The sequence below is a fragment of the Archocentrus centrarchus genome, chromosome 23, assembly GCF_007364275.1.
Source record: "Archocentrus centrarchus isolate MPI-CPG fArcCen1 chromosome 23, fArcCen1, whole genome shotgun sequence".
Classification (NCBI taxonomy): domain Eukaryota; kingdom Metazoa; phylum Chordata; class Actinopteri; order Cichliformes; family Cichlidae; genus Archocentrus; species Archocentrus centrarchus.
Window position 1 is genome coordinate 727,742 of NC_044368.1, and position 16,755 is coordinate 744,496.

The 16,755-nt window shown below is 45.0% G+C and overlaps 1 protein-coding gene across 1 annotated transcript in view; it reads left to right on the plus strand.

Moving 5' to 3' along the window:
• The window catches only part of LOC115773270 (filamin-C-like), a 57,703-nt gene that overhangs the window by 2,538 nt on the left and 38,410 nt on the right, over positions 1-16,755 (plus strand). The window contains exons 2-6 of the mRNA XM_030719875.1: positions 9,951-10,199; positions 12,705-12,802; positions 15,775-15,925; positions 16,446-16,564; positions 16,650-16,727. Coding sequence (XP_030575735.1) covers positions 9,951-10,199; positions 12,705-12,802; positions 15,775-15,925; positions 16,446-16,564; positions 16,650-16,727 — 695 coding nt within the window. The remainder of the gene's footprint in view (positions 1-9,950; positions 10,200-12,704; positions 12,803-15,774; positions 15,926-16,445; positions 16,565-16,649; positions 16,728-16,755) is intronic.

Here is a 16,755-nt window from a genome sequence, read left to right on the forward strand (position 1 = left end):
CCCCCACCCCCATACAGGGCAACAGCTCTGATGATTTAATCAAACTATATTAGTACAGGAAATGAAAATAATGGCAAAGAGATAAAACAATCACATCCACGTTTGCAAAGAGTCTCAGGCTGGACACGTGATAACGTCCAGCAACAGGAAACCGTCAGGTAAAAAGCTCCGCTGACTGTGCGATGTATTAGCTTTGTTTGTCGTACGGTGGCACGATGTACGGTTAGTGGGTGCTCTCTTACAGTCAGGGTGGTGTTTACATGTTAATGTGGTGTTTGTGTGGCTCAGGCTGCTGAGCTGAACTGTGCCTGTTCTCTAATCCTTCAGCTTCTCCTCAGAATAGCCAAACTTCATTCAGATATCTGCTAATTTTACCTCCCTGTCTCTCTGCCTGCTCTCAGTAATGGTTGCCATGTGTTGCAGCAGTCAGCACACAGGAATGTTAGACTGAAGCCAGGACACCCCCACCCCTCCCTCCGCTCATAGTAACTCCTACTCACTGCTCATTTCTGTGTTTCACATTCACTTCCTGTTACAGGTCTGGATGTCCTACCAGACGATGAGCTGCGTTCGATGTCACGGGTCATCAGACTGTATCTGTGCAGCGTTTGTGTGAAAACCGCTCAGTAATGGGCGGAGCCTGTGTGTGGCAGCGGTTCAGAGGTCAAAGGTCAGGGTGGAACAGGAGATGTAGGGAGATTTAAGGTGGAGACGGTCGTCTGCGGGAGAGGAAGTGTGAGTCTGGTCTCAGCTCAGATCAGTCCAGCATGTCTGAACCCCCGCTGATCACACGAACTGCAGTAATATCATTCACTTCAGCCCGTTCTCGTCCCCGCGGTGTGGAGGTGACCTTTGACCCTGATGCACTCACTTATGACACAGAGTTACTGCTGTGAGGATGTGGCTTTGAACCCAAAACACCAAAACCCAGGAAGTTTCAGTGAGAGTAAAAAGTCAGACCAAAGGAAAGCTCAAAGGTCCCAGCGGGACTCGAACCAGCGTCTCCAGGCTGGAAATGCTACCTCGACCCATCCAAGCCCCTCGTGAGGGCACGCCTGTTACACATCTTTGGACCGTAACCCAGTTCGTGGAGGGCCCGCCTCTCACCGTCACCTGAGGACACCTCCTGATACGACGGTTCAGTCTGAGACCGGCAGCTTTATTCTGTGTGTCTGTGCTGCAGCTGCTCAGTCAGAGGCTCTCCGTTCACACAGATACAAAAATAAAGTAGATTCAGGGTAAACTTTACTCTTAGATTTTACTCTTGAGGTGAACACAGAGATGCATGCTGACAGTCTGCATCTGCACAGAGGTTCAAAGGTCAGGACTCAAAGAGCTCTGTGGGTTCGACCCTCCTGCCCGATAAACCTGTGACCTGTGTGTCCCCCTCCAGCCTCCTAACGTCTGGAGCTCCTTTAAATGGGACTGTTGTCCAGCTGTGGTCAGCATTTCTGTGGCCGTACACCGTAGGTGTAACGCTGTGACATGTATGACACGCAGCCGTGTTACATGATGCACTGGGGCGAGAAGGCGTGGCAGGAAGTCGCGGCTCATCTCGACTCCTTTTGCTGCCTCGTTCTGATGAATTGTCTGGCTGTTTCCAAAGGAAAGCTTAGAATTGGGAAATTTTTCATCAGCGACGGTTCGGCTTCTTCTCACTGAGGCAGCATCACAACAGCTGGACGCTGTCCTCTGAATGCTCAGCTGTCCTGTGCCCGCTGTTTGAATCAACCAATGAGATACGTGGAAACTGCATTACAGCTAACTCGTTAGGCTCATTTCCAGATGTGTGAGCTCCTTAAAAGGGACAGAGACAGATGTTTCAGATGTTTCAGTGCTGAGTGTGTGAGTTTGCTTTCTCTGAGTTTCACTGGTCTCAGTGCAAACCATTAACAGCAGCTGGAGAATACTAACCACGGAGGTCATCGCCAGCAAGATTATACTGTAAGGCACAGACAACACAATTCAGCATATGATATTAGAGAGGAAACCCATCCTGATGATGCCCAATGAGTAGCACTTGGTGATGGTGGGGAGGAAAAACTCCAACAGAAGCTGGATCAGGGAGGAGGAGGAGCTCTGAAATCAGCAGCTTTTCAAATGGAGCTGAAGAGAAAGACTGTTTTCAAAGCCCCGGATTTCCCCTGTGTGTGTGTGTGTGTGTGTGTGTGTGTGTGTGTGTGTGTGTGTGTGTGTGTGTGTGTGTGTGTGTGTGTGTGTGTGTGTGTGAGGGAGAGATCTGCTGACTGTCACACTGCAGCCTCTTCAGTAACGTCCAGTTTGACTCTGAACAACAAAGACTCACTTCAGTTACCCCCCCACCCCACCCCGATGGACCCACATGATGCGCGCGTGTGTGTGTGTGTGTGTGTGTGTGTGTGTGTGTCAGCTGTCTGCACAGCTGTTGTGAAGCCCTTGCAGCAGCACACTGACTGTTTTCTCACTGATTCCTGTTTGTTTGCCGTGTGCAGAGGAGAGCGTGCTTCCTGCTTCCTCGAGGGAGGAATTCCATGAAAAATCAGGCAAATCTGGAAAAAGTTCCCATGTGACCTCCTCAGAATCAGCTGATATTATCTCTACAGTAACTTTACTATATTTAATGAAGCCCTGCAAACTTTTATCTTCACTTTTTTAGTACAAATTTGGGACTTTTTGATAATGTCATGCATGCAGGAGCTATTCACAGGAAACTCTCAGGGCTGAAAAACACTTTTAACCTCTGACCTTTTTTAGGTTGGTTATTTTTAAGAGACTTTCCAGGTTGATGTGAACTCTATCTGAGTTCAGGTTTATTCACACGAGTCTCAGAAGAAGCACTGAGCTCATTTCCATCTGTGGCAGGTACACAATTCAACACGCTGCAAAACACAAACGCACACGTCCAAGATTCAGGACGCGGAGCAGGCCAGGACACGCTGTAGAGATTACATCTCAGCTGGTTTGGGAACGCCTCGGAGGGGCTGGAGGAGGTGGCAGGGAGAGGGAGGTCTGGGCTCTGCTTAGACTGCTGCCTCCAGGATAAGAGGTAGAAAATAAGTAGATGGACACAGAGAGACTAGTTCAGTTTGCAGCCACAGTGTTTCCTGCTGTGTGTGTGTGTGTGTGTGTGTGTGTGTGTGTGTGTGTGTGTGTGTGTGTGTGTGTGTGGGACCTGTCACAGAGGTTTGGTGTGAAGAACAAACCTGTTTCTTTATTCCTGTTTCCATCACAGTCCTGTTCTTCCCTCTGATCGTCTGTGGCTCTCAGGAGCCAATCCCACTTCTCTCAGCTCCAAACAGCTTCTCTGTCACTTTTTTGAAGTGTTGTCAGTCGGGGGGGCGTGGCCGAGAATGAGACCTGAGTGTCGCTGCTGCGTGAGAATATTCCTCGCATCCATCCTGCCACCTCACAAATGGTCCCCGGATCGTGCCAGGTGACTCGACACGTCGTGGTGTTTTGGATCGTGTTGAAGTTTGTCAGGCTGAGATGTTATTGGAGGTCTGATATATGTCTGTTCTTCTATTGATGGTTTGTTATTTTGGGTTTTACTTCCTGTCTGTCTGTCTGCCATGATTGCTTTCACCTGCAACTCGCTCCTCACCTGCTTTAGATCCCTAATTAGTGCTCTGAGGTGCATTTAGTCCTGTGTTCCCCTTCTGTGCTGATGGGGGGGTCCACGGTATTTTACCTGTAGTGTGGTTGTCACCTCAGAGGTGGTCCTGAGGGTTGTTGACCCACTCTGTCATTATTGAGGATCACACGCATCAGGAGTGGGGGCTGAATGTGCATCATAGGTGGCTGATGGCTGGTGTCGTGGGCCACCACCCCCGTTCAGTGCTGGTCGCTCTGGATGGACTCCTGAAGTTCACCAGGAAGGGCACCGAGCGGAGCAGGTCACACTTCCTGCTGAGCTCACTGAGGAGGACCGACGTCTTCAGCAGCAGCACCTGGATGACCTGCACACATACTGTGTCTGTGTGATGTGTCACTGACTGCTGACTGCTGCACATAAAATTACTACGAGTACGTGTTTGAATACTGTAGTAATAACACATATTTGCCACAGCTGGGCTTACCTCAGGGTTCAAAGCTGATCTAGACCCAATAAAAATGGAGGATGAGGGCTCAAAGTGAGACACCTGTAGGACCATAAAACCTGTTGGTGCTGTCAGTGTGTGGACTGCACCTCCCTGTGGGGGTGAGACGAATCCCTCATCATGGAAAAATCCACAAACCGTGTTTGGAGTCTCTTTGTAGCACAGTTAATGTCAGCCTGAGGTTAGTCTGGGGTTAGTTAAAGGTTTGAGAGTGTGTGGAGGGCTGGACCAGCTGTTGGCTCAATCTGCAGACTTTGGTCTTTTATAGCTCACAGGTGTGTGTGTGTGTGTGTGTGTGTGTGTGTGTGTGTGTGTGTGTGTGTGTGTGTGTGTGTGTGTGAGAACTCTCTCAGGCTTCCTCGGGATAAACAACAACATTGCATTTACTCAGCTGCCGTCCACCTGCTCAGTGACGTCAGGTGATGTTCAGGACCTGCTGATCTCTGCTGGCCCCTCAGTGAGTGAATGAATGAGGCTCCACATATCTGTGCTCCATCAGAGCGTCCAGGAGGAGCTCGAGGAGGGTGGAGGGCGTTTGTTTGACAGCAGAACTTTGCTTCGGGTTTCATGGACTTCATTAAAGTCCTTCAGTCTTTCCCTCCAGTAGAAATGGTCCTGCTGAGGGGCAGCAACTTTGTAGCAGCCTGTGGTGCTCGCTGTGTAAATAAAGTTGTAATCTGAGTATTTGCAGTAGTTATTTGAACATATCACAGGAAGTTTGACTCTTCTGGATTGAAGTCTTCTGGTGGTGGAGGTGGGGGTGCTGGGTGGGGGGGCAGGAACATGCTAACAGCCTGTATGATAAAGCAAAGTGCTCTCAGCCCTCGTATCCCAGCAGCCTCTGCGTGACCCCAGTTTGAACTCTCTGTGAATGCAGATAACAGAGGACGCTCCCACACACATGTGAACATCAGCGTACCAGTCTGAGCTTCGGACTGACGACACACAAACACTCTGGACTCCGTCAGTCTGTCACGACCTCGTTCATCCTTTTAAGACTGAGTGTTGGTTTACTGCCGGTCACGCTGCGAGGGGGTCAGAGGTCACACTGTCTCATACCAGTCCAGTTAAACCAGTGATGGAGACATTCAGACTCTGCAGGTTTCTCTGCCTGCTGTTTCGTTCTGGTTTGGCTGAACTCCCCTTTTTAGGGACAGATAAACGAGCCCAGTAACGTCCACTGTGATGCATCGATGCTGTCAGAGCCTCAGAGCAGACTAGCCTGAGTGGAGCAGTGCCGGCTGATGGATCTGTGAGAAGTTTCAGCCTGCAAATAAAGCCCGACGGTGAAAACAGGCGAGTCCGGGCACCAGTGAGGAACCTGAATGATCCTGAGCTTCTTTTCAGGGTCACAAAGAGCGAACTCTGCAGCTCTCTGCACAGTGAAACTTAGTCCATTCATTTCCTGGGGACACCGTGAGCCCGTGGGCTGCAGGTCCACCGGGAGGCTTACAGATGTGCTGCACATGAACAGAGCTGATAAAAAGCTGCAGAGAATGAAGACTAAATATTTTTATTTAAACAGCACATTAAAAAGACTCATCGAGCCTCAGACTGGACGGCAGGTCAGCAGGTAGCAGCAGGACTGGCTGCGACTTGTTTGAACTTCCTGTTGTTGGACTCCAGCAGTGTTTAGACCCGCCTCTTTAATTCTTTCCCTCCATCGTCATGCTGTCTTTCTTTTCCTTTTTCCACCCTCCCTCCATCTCTTCCTCTCTCCACTCAGCAGCCCATAAAGCTTTTCTTTCTAAATGTCACATTACACAGCTTCTCCGTCACCCTCGGGCCTGCTCTGGAGGAGGAGGAGGAGGTGATGGAGGAGGTGATGGAGGGCCATTTTCCTCTCACACTGCAGGCTTTCTATCAGGACTCCATTGTTTCTCTGCAGCTTGTTTGTTTGGTAACCGTTGGCGACCAGCGAGCGTGGCTGTCGGACGTTAACGAACAGACGGCTTGTTGTGCGACTCGGAGGGCGCCTGGCAGAACACCAGAGTCCTGATTTTAGAGCCTTTATGGGTTTTTTACAGAAACCCACACGTGCAGCCGACCCACCAAACAATACATCCCATTTTATTTAACAAAGGTTCGCATTCGCCAGAAAGCCTCCCAGCCAGAGGAAATTAATCCATGTTCATTTCTAGAAATGAGGCCCGTGCTTTTTAAATAATCACAGAATAGACTGAGAAACTGTGCTTATCAGACAGAGGAAGACCAAACAGGCTGCAGCAGCCGTAGTTTCCTGGGGAAAGATTACAGCGACGCTCCGAACACGTTTCCTCTCTGAGCACCGGACCGGACTAATCTCTGGGCTCCGAGCTTCCTGAGAGCCATGAAAAAAGGTCATCTGAGCTCAGAGAAGGAAAAAATGATTTAATGACTGGGAACACACGCAGTGGTGTTTCCATCACCTCAGAGGACATTACAGAGATTTATTTTCCTCAGACTTAACCTTAAATTAACCTTAATCTCACTTTAAAATAACATTAATCCCGGGAGACACATGAGAATTTACTTGCCTTCTGGAGGCTGCTGTTTTTCCACCACAGACATGCACACAGTCATGTTTCCATCACTTCCAGCAAGAACATATTAACCTAAATTTATTTCCTTTAGACTTAACCTTAATTGCACTTTAAGCTTTAATGTAACCTTAAAGTAAACTTAAATATATTTATTTGTCTCATGGGAACGGCTGCTCGATGCTGGTTTTTCAGAGATTTCCGAAAAGTCATGTTTTCATTCCTTCAGAGGACCTTAAATTACTTTCCTGGAGACGTAACACTAATTTAACCTAAAACTAACATAAATTATAGTTTAAAATCATCTTAAATTCAGTCTTTACTTTAACATTTAAGGATTTACCTTCTGGAGAGTGGCTGTTTTCTTTTGTCCCCATAAGGACGTGGAGTCCCCTCAGTGTGATGTGGCCAGCTTTTGTCCCCACAACACAGGAAAACGAGCACATGCAGACACACACACTGTGTTCACATCTTAGCACGTTAGCCCTTTTTAGCATCACAGCTCACAGAAGATGAAGTGCCAGTTTAAGGTAAAGAAATGAAAGTATGTTAAAAGATTCGAGCACTGGAAGGACTTCAGCAAACAGAACATTTTATAATTAAATCCCAAAGAAGCTGAAGCATCCAAAACATTAAGGAACCTCAAAGGCGGGACTTCAGCTTCAAGGAGCTGATGTGAAAGTGCATAAGTATTTTTATTATTTATTATTATTATCAAAGTGACTGTCACTCAAGTGAGAGTACTGAAAGCAGTTGAATTAGTTTAAGATGAAGTGCTGAAAATGGTGTAGGAGTCGTGTTCCTGCTAAAACCATCCTGAAATCCAACAACCGAGAAGCTGGGAAACCTGAAAGGAGTTCTGTGTTAAATGTCACATTACACTTTATCTGATGTTGGATAAAGAAATGAAGCAGTGGAATTAAAAGAGTCAAAACGGTTGGTTTTAAAATGGAAAGTTAAAATGGTGCCGAAGCTGTAAAAGAAGAAGTGTTAAAGAGAGCTGGTTTAGGAGTCAGTCCCAGTGAAGGGTATTAGATAACCTGAAGTGCACGTTTGTGCGTGGTAACGTGAAGCGAAAGGCGCTGAAAGCAGTCGAAGCGTGCACACGTGAGTGAATCTCCAGCTGTGTGCTTAAAAGTCGTTTTCCTCGCCCCTGATTGGACAGTCGCTCAGAAACTTTAACAGCGCTCGGGGGGAAACATGAGGTTTCACATGATTCACGCAGTGACGACGCCGTGCTGACCTCAATAACCTGAGACCTGAGATTTCAGGTGTGTGACAGAAAACAACAACAGCGTTCAGCTCAGCAGGAGAAAGTGTATCTGACGGCGTCCTCCCTCAGATTCCTGAGGTGTGTTAATGTGTGTCTTTGTGTGTGTGCATGTGTTTCCTATTTAAACTGACCTCATTCCTGAGAGTGGGGGCTGAATGACATCATGCTGCCCGCTGCTGTCGATGGATGAAACTTTTCTGCATGTTGACAGAAAAAAATAAAAGTCTCCTGATGTCTGAAAGATAAACTGAGAGCAGCCATGAACTTTTATTTTGGCGCTCTTCAGCAGAACAGGAAACTGGGTCACAAAACGTTGGAAATCAAATTCAGCTGAACGTGACTTTAAATTAATCAAATCCAGCTGTGTTCACTGATGCTCAGGGCACGAGCTTAACGTAGGAAAAACGTCTCCACACGTCACGCAGTCGAAATAAGATGACAGCACACGTAAAAATGTCCTGATTTATTTAACAAAGATGGAGCTCAAAGGCAGCGGCAGTGTGAGAAGCTGAGTCCACCCCTGATCAGGAGGTTGTAGAACCTCCTTCAGCAGCAGTAACCTGCAGTGATGTTTCCTGTGTGGCTTCATCAGTCTGTCACATCACTGTGGAGGACTTTGGTCCACTCTCCTTCACAGCGTAGCTTCAGCTCAGTGAGGTTTGCAGCATTCATTCCTGCACAGCTCTCTGAAGGCCCCCCCACTGGACTCTGGGCCATTGCAGCAGCTTCATTCTTGCTGCTGTGCTTGGATCATCGTCCTGTTGGTGACCCAGTTTGGTCCCAGCTTCAGCTGCAGGACAGACGGCCTCACACTAGAATACTTTGGTATACAGAGGAGTTCATGGTCCATTCAGTGACTGCGAGGAGCCCAGATCATTCAATTCAATTCAATTTCATATATATAGCACCAAATCACAACCAGCAGTCACCTCAAGGAGATTTATATTGTAAAGTAAAGAGCCTACAATAATACAGAGAAACCCAACAATCACTTGGTGACAGTGGGAAGGAAAAACTCCCTTTTAACAGGAAGAAACCTCCAGCAGAACCAGGCTCAGGGAGGGGGGGTCATCTGCAGGTTTCTGTAAGGCAGAATAAATCAATATGTTGATCAATTATTAAATAATTTACTAACAGAGACTTAGAAAACAGAGACCTAATGTTTAATAGTCCACATTATTTAACTGTTTTACTCTTTGGTGATGAGGATGCTAAATTGTTCTTTCTTAAATAGATTTTTGCTGATTTTAGGTTTGTTTTTTGGTGGTCTGGGAGCAGGCACTGTCTCTGTGGGGATGGGGTTCCTGGTCCTGGTCTCAACCCTGGGTAGTCACATTTTAGGAGGGTTTAATAAATTCGGTCAGATTTCTAGAAATGAGAGCTGCTCCATCCGAAGTGGGATGGATGCCGTCTATCCTAACAAGTGCTTGTTTTCCATTATCAGCCCTCCATGACCGTGCTGACAGTTGGTCTGAGGTGTTTGTGCTGATGTGCTGTGTTCGGTTTCCTCCAAACATGCTGCTGTGCATTATGACCAACATCTCCACTTTTGTCTGTCCAAAGGACATTGATGTCTTTTGGTCTGCTCAGATGTAGCTTTGCAAACTTAAGCCATGCTGACACGTTCTTCTTAGAGAGAAGAGGCTGCGGCCCTTACAAACAGGTCATACTTTTCAGTCTAATTGTACCGTCATTAACTTTTAACCTGCTAACTGTGACCTGTAGAGTCTGAGATGGAGCTCTTGAGTTTCTTTGCCATTTTTCTCTGAGTGTTGGATGGTCTGAGCTTGGGGTGAACTCCTGGGAAAACTGTGACATTGTTTTAACACATGCCTAAATGCTGTAGACCAGGAAACTGACAAATGTTCTGCTTTCATAGAGGTGGTCACACTTTCTGATGATCAAGTAATCAAGTGCGTTTGATTAGCAGGTACTTACCCTCTTAATTCATATGGGAGCAGTAACGGTGTACTTAATGTGAGGTAAATGTAAGGCTGAGGTGTTCAGTACTCAGGGAGGGAAAGTGTTCTGTTTGGTTTTTGTTGATTTAAATGACTCTGTATTTATTCCTTTGTCCTTCAGACTCCAAAGCTATCGTAGATGGGAATCTGAAGCTGATCCTGGGTCTGATCTGGACCCTGATCCTCCACTACTCCATCTCCATGCCCATGTGGGAGGATGAGGATGATGAAGATGCCAAGAAACTGACCCCTAAACAGCGTCTGCTGGGTTGGATCCAGAACAAGGTGCCCCAGCTCCCCATCACCAACTTCCACCGAGACTGGAGGGACGGCAAGGCACTGGGCGCTCTGGTGGACAACTGCGCCCCTGGTAGGACCTGAAAATTTGATATCCCTCCAACGCTGCACACAATGTACAAAAACACTGATGTTAAAGCTTATCATTAAAAGTCGTTTAAATGTCTTGGAGACAGGAAGCTGAGTTTGATTTTCTTTTAAAATATCCTGCAATTTAAAGAAAAACGACTACTGATTTTTAGAAAATTATGAGGAAAGTTTCCAGGAAAATGCAGACGCTGTCAAATAAAAACTCAGCCTGAAGCAGACGAACTGTCAGTTAAAGTGAATGTGTGCTTAAATCATCTATCAGCTGATGTAAAACAGCTGCTGTCTTTAAACTGCTGATTTGTTCCTGTGTCGAACATTTCTCAAGAAAAAAGGAGACAAACCTGATATTTAACTTCCTGCGTAGATGTTTGGAGGGTTCGGTCATCGGCTGAGCACTTCGCTCTGGCTTCATTCAGCTGCTCATAAAGCTGCCCTTTGACACTTTACCACAGCAGTTCTAACAGACTCAAAGACAGGAGAAGAACTAAAAGGAAATAAAGTCCCGGAGCTGATCCAGACCCTCTAACCTGAAGTCAGAGAAAAGCCTCACGCTGTAAGAATGTAGGAAAAAGTGGAGGTCCTCACATGGAAGGTAGTACAGAACGAATGTGGGGGAGTTAATCCTCTTATCAGCTTCAGGGCTCAGAGTGTTTTGGTGTTTCTGCGTCATGTCAGCAGCTTCAGAGAAACAGCAGCAGTTAAAATCTGCACTTTCTGAATGGAAGTGGTGAATGAGGATGATATTTATAACTGAAAGACAGCTTTAACGTTCAGCTGGATTTACAGGGTTTTTTTAGAGTGAGATGTGTTGGATATTTTCTTTTCTAAGTTTGTGAAGCTTATTATGCAGCCAGAGGTACAGAAATAATCGATGAGCTCAGGGCTGGTGATAAGGAACTGGCTGAACATGTAGTTCATTGTTATCTTTGTTTGGAAATAATTCCCCTCTGAGTCACAGAATTAAGTCTTTTGTGCATCTTTTTTGTAAACTGTGACTCCATGTCATGAATATTTTTAATTTTTTCTTATTCATTAATTCAAAGTTTTAATATTTTAAATATTTCAGTGTAAAGGGGTTATATTAAATAAACGCAACACTTCCTCCTTTTCCAGTTTATAGTCAGCACCAAACTGTGCAGGAGGGAATATTAATGGATAAACAGCAGCTGATTGAAGGAATATCAAGAGGAAGATTTCCAGGAAATCTGCTGGAAAATAGTTTCTTTAACTCACGGCTGTTAGCACTCCATTTTTTAAAATCTAGCTGAACCATTTTTTTAAAAAAAATCCTCACTGTGTGCATATATCATTCCATATTCAAGGTTATTCTAGTAAACTAAAAATAAACATTTTAGTTATTGAAATAAAAAAATAGGCTGTGCTTTTGAAACAGAAACTGGAATATTATATATTCAGGAAGTTAATGACATGAAAATAAAACTGATCTCGTCAGTTTTATTCTTTGTCACTTTGATGGACTGCCTCAAATTTGCTCACGCCTCAGTGAGGTTAAGAAGCATGTGCTCATGAAGAAATGGCCTAATGTTGTTTAAGGTTATAATGTGTATGTTCTAATGTTCTAAAATACATGTTCCTTTAACATATACGTGGTTTTCTTGGACACTTCTTGAAAATTATTTTACGACTTGGCAACAATGGAAATTTAATTGACTTTAATTTTCTACATGAAAATAAAACATTTAGAAAAATGTCACAAAAGTAATGAAGTCTCATAATGTCCAGTTAAAACTTTAAGGTTGAAATTTTGCCCTATAAAAGGTTAAAGAGCTCGTATCATAGATTTTTATGTTTATAATTTAATCAGTGGAGACAACCCAAATATGGAAATCTTTTCTTTATGTCAAAAAAGTTATTTTTCTGATATCGTGTCACCTAGCAACCCTAAATTGGACAAGTAGTAAAAGGAAAAATGGGTGGATGATGGATGATGGATGAATGGATGGATGGATGGATGGATGGTTGGATGGATGGTTGGTTGGATGGATGGATGGATGCTTGGATGGATGGTTGGTTGGTTGGTTGGTTGGTTGGTTGGTTGGATAGATCATTGGTTGGTTGGTTGTTTGGATGGCTGGTTGGTTGGTTGGATGGATCGTTGGTTGGTTGGTTGTTTGGATGGATGGCTGGTTAGCTGGTTGTTTGGTTGGTTAGATGGCTGGATCTATACATGGATATATGTTCAGTCCTGTTAATGAGAAACTCTGAAGATAAAGTTTATTTGAAAATGTTCTCTTTGAAACTTAAACAGGAGCTCATCAGAGGTTCAGAGTTCATGTTTCTCATGTTTTCAGAGAAGACTCAAACTGCTCTGATTAAACTCGTCTCAGGTCACTGATTTAAGAGGACATTTTGAAGGCTTCAGTTTAGTATTTGGATTCAAACTGTTTTCTATCTGAATGCCGTCCTGCAGGACAGACTCACTGCCTGTATTTAATGAAATCTCTCTGTCTGTCTGTGCTGGCCTCAGGTCTGTGTCCGGACTGGGAAACATGGGATCCCAGTCAGCCGGTGGAGAATGCCCGAGAGGCCATGCAGCAGGCTGACGACTGGCTGGGAGTGCCACAGGTAACACCTACCTGACCACATACAGCAACACAGTCAGTATCTGTTCTCTGAGCTTCCTCTTACTGAAAGCATTTTTTTATTGCACAAAAAAGGATCAGGAATAAGTTGAAGCGTCTGTTGTTTTTGTCTGTCAGGGAGCTTCATGTTTCGTTTGAATTCATGCACAGAGGATATATCTGTTACGACTGAAATGAACTGCAGAAATAGCAGTCATGGCTGAGCTGTGATCCATGTGGAGGCTTCACACTCTTGGCTCTATTTCCAGCCCACAGAGATGTGAGCTGGCTGCAGTTTAAATTAGCAGCGGCGCAGACGAGTCAAAGTGATTGTTCACTCGTTAGTTTGAGACAGGAAGTCAGAGTTTACGTCTGAGTGGAGCTGCTGCCTCATTTCTGCAGGTTGGAGGTGAATTAAGACTAATTCCATTTAGAGAAAAGTCTCCATTTTCCAGCTAATTTCCTGGAAAGTCTGATCCCAAAAAGCCAAAGACGTGCTCTGCTGGGTGATGAGAAATGTTGCAGTTATTAGCTGATAATTTTTAATCATAACTAGTAAAGAGAGGAATGATGGATATACTTCTTCCCTAGAAATTAGAGGGAAATTATTTGAAAAGGAGTTTTCATGGAAAAAACATGTAATAGTGATAATAATGATAAACTGTCCTGAAGCTGTTTGCTGTGTTCTCAGGTTGTTTCAGACGTCTTCCTGCTCCCCTCCACTGAATGAGCAGCTGTTTAACATTTCACCGACCCCTCGTGTGTTCTGTTCCTTCGTTATTTATCTCATTAAAAACTGATTTTTTGATCAGATGAAATGAGTCACTTTGATTTCCCTCCAGCTTCTCTTCCATGGAGGATTTTGGACTGCGCTCGGTCTCATGTGAACTCACTCACATCATTTGTTCATTAGAGACATCTTTAACGATGCCATCTGATGTGTTTCTGCCTAAATTAAATAATTTTTCAGTTTCCTGCTGTTGCTTTTCAAAAAAGTATTTACAGCTGGAAATGTATTGATTTATTAAAAGCACAATGACGTGTTCACAAGGTCGGTGGTTTGATCCTCAGCTCCTCCATTCCGTGTGTGGGTGTGTGTGTGTGTGTGTGTGTGTGTGTGTGTGTGTGGGTGGGTGTGTGTGTGGGTGGGTGTGTGTGTGTGTGTGTGAGAGAGCGGTAGTTAAAAAGCACTTAAAGTCAGAGACTGTTATGACCTGTCGTAAAAATTGCTTTGAATGCTCAGAGAACAAAACATTTAACATAGTTACAACTTAAAATACTTTTTTAAAAAATAGATAAAAGTGCAGCTACAGCAGGAGAAACTGTTGCTCAGCTGTTTGTTCAAACAGAGATTCAGTTCAATTCAATTCAATTCAGTTTTATTTATTTGGCACCAAATCACAACAGTCACCTCAAGGTGCTTTGTATTGTGGGTAAAGACCCTACAATAATAAGAGATCTTTAGCATTGTTAATCATGATGTGCAAAGACAAACTTCTCCCACCTTTCCTGGTGACCAGGGGAATACCCCAGCCCAAACTTTCAAACAAGCTGTCAGTAAGGCCCTTTTTCCACCAACCTCGTGCCGGTGCCGGTGCCAGTATTTGAACTGTTCAGTGTTTTTTCCACTGTGAACGCACTCAGTGTTCAGCCGAAAAACAGGCCCTGCAAGCTAGCTGGTCTGGAACCAAGAATGTGTGATGCAAACAGCAGAAGGCCGTGACTCTGCTATCTCAACATAAAGTTTTCTACCACTATTTCACTGCATGGTGTGTATTACCCAAGAAAAGCGATGTGATTTTCACGGCTGTGAATTAAGTTGGGCCCTAAGGCTGCTTTGTATCTGTCATGATCGGCGGGTTGGACCCAAGGAGCAGACATGACACTAACAAACAATAAGGTTTATTTATGGGGATGACAGGCGGGGGAAAAACAAGATGAGAGCTCAGAGAGTGCGAGTGTGTCTGGCAAATCATGGGGAGTCTGCAGAGAGAGAAAAAGAGATGTAAACCGAGTACAGGACTGATAACGGTGAAGGTGCAAGAGCGTGAGTAAATTGCGTTGCTGTTTTGATAGAGAGGGACTGACTGAAGAGGGGGGGGCTTGCCGGAGAAAGGCTGGCAAGGTGTGTGTCCAAGGCTAGGTGGCAGAACGTGTGACAGTGGCGTTATCCACGAGGACAGGCAGAGAGGGTGAGTGTGGAGTTGGCAAAGGGATGCTGACTTTGAGGTGTGGCAGAGATTTTCTGGGGTCTGATGGCTGGTGTGTGTGTGTGCAGGCTGGTCACACATTGATAATGGAGAGGGAGAATTAACCACAGGCAAACAGGGATCACACATATGAATGAGCTAACCGTGCTGTCACCATGGCGGTCGAAACAATCTGGCAGCGAACCCTCATCCAAGCTGCTTCTATAAAGGCCACGCCCAAATTGGCAAACCAGTCACAGGTGCGTCCCTCAGCTGCCTCACATTCCATCTGCAAACAATACAAGAAACACTACACACACATGCAGGACCATGAAAGTATCAGTCCATATCACAGATAAAAGGACACGAAGTGCGTACTTGTCGTCTTGCTCTAATCGCTGTCTGTGTTTCCCTCTGTGCTGCACGCAGATGCTGCAGTAGTTTGGTTTGGACCGTAATTTATGTTTGCAGCACAATAGCATGTTCTCCCACATTTGTGCGCTTCAGTACCCGCCCACACTCATATGTAAAGGAGCAGTTCACAAAGTGCAGTGGAAACGCAGGCACGTTCTTAAGCTTTTCGCCGGTTCATTGAAACCGACACCAGCACTGGCACGAGCATCGGCACCTCGGTGGTGGAAAAGTAGTATAAGTGAAAAACTTACCTAATCAGTCATTTAAGGAGAACAGTTAGCAAGAACATCTGGTTCAAGTTCCATGAAGATAAAACACAGCATCATCTGCATACATGGGTGCAGGCTGAACTGATGTGTTCCTTCCTGTCCAGGTGATTGCTCCTGAGGAGATTGTCGACCCTAACGTGGACGAGCACTCTGTCATGACCTACCTGTCTCAGTTCCCCAAAGCCAAGCTGAAGCCCGGCGCCCCACTGAGGGCCAAGTCACTACATCCCAAGAGAGCTAAAGCCTATGGACCAGGTGAGGGAAAACATACGGGACCAAAGTCCATCAAAAAAACTGATCAGCTTTAGTTTGTTTTTGTTAAGTTTATTAAGCTTTTAGACATAGATGATGCTATAACTGACCCTTTGCAATTAACAGAAAATGTATGGCGACACTTTCTAAAGTCGGTCAATCATCATTTAGTTTTTGTTCCATTCGTCGGGAGAAACAGGTGATCTGAGGACGTCTTTGGGCTTATTTCACTGCTTTTTTGTTTTATAGATGAAACAGTGAAGTGGATAAAAAGATAATGACTAGATTTGCAGATACTGAAAATATTTATTAACTACAGATGTGCATATTTTAGGTGAAGTTTTAATATGTTTGCCTAGCAATTGCTTGTATTGTTAGCTGAAATAAATCAGGTTTTCTAAACATTCTCTGAATTCTCTGAAAAGTAATGGTGACATTTTTGTAGTTAAAATGTTTTCCATCAGGGGACTTTTATAACCATTTTTATTCATACAATAGCCACATGTGATTGCTGTGTTTGCAGGTATCGAGCCTCGAGGGAACATGGTTCTGAAACCAGCAGAGTTTCTTGTGGAGACGGTGGAGGCCGGACTGGGAGAAGTTCTCGTTTATGTGGAGGATCCAGAGGGACACACAGAAGAGGTGCAAACACACCCTCACACTGGTTTAAAGAACATCAAAGTGAAATATAACTGACGTCATGCTGAATCATTTCTGTCTCCATCAGGCCCGAGTCATCCCCAACAACGACAAGAACCGAACCTACTCTGTGGTCTACCTGCCTAAAGTGGAGGGGCTTCATAAAGTAAGAAGAGCCCACTGTACAGCTAAAA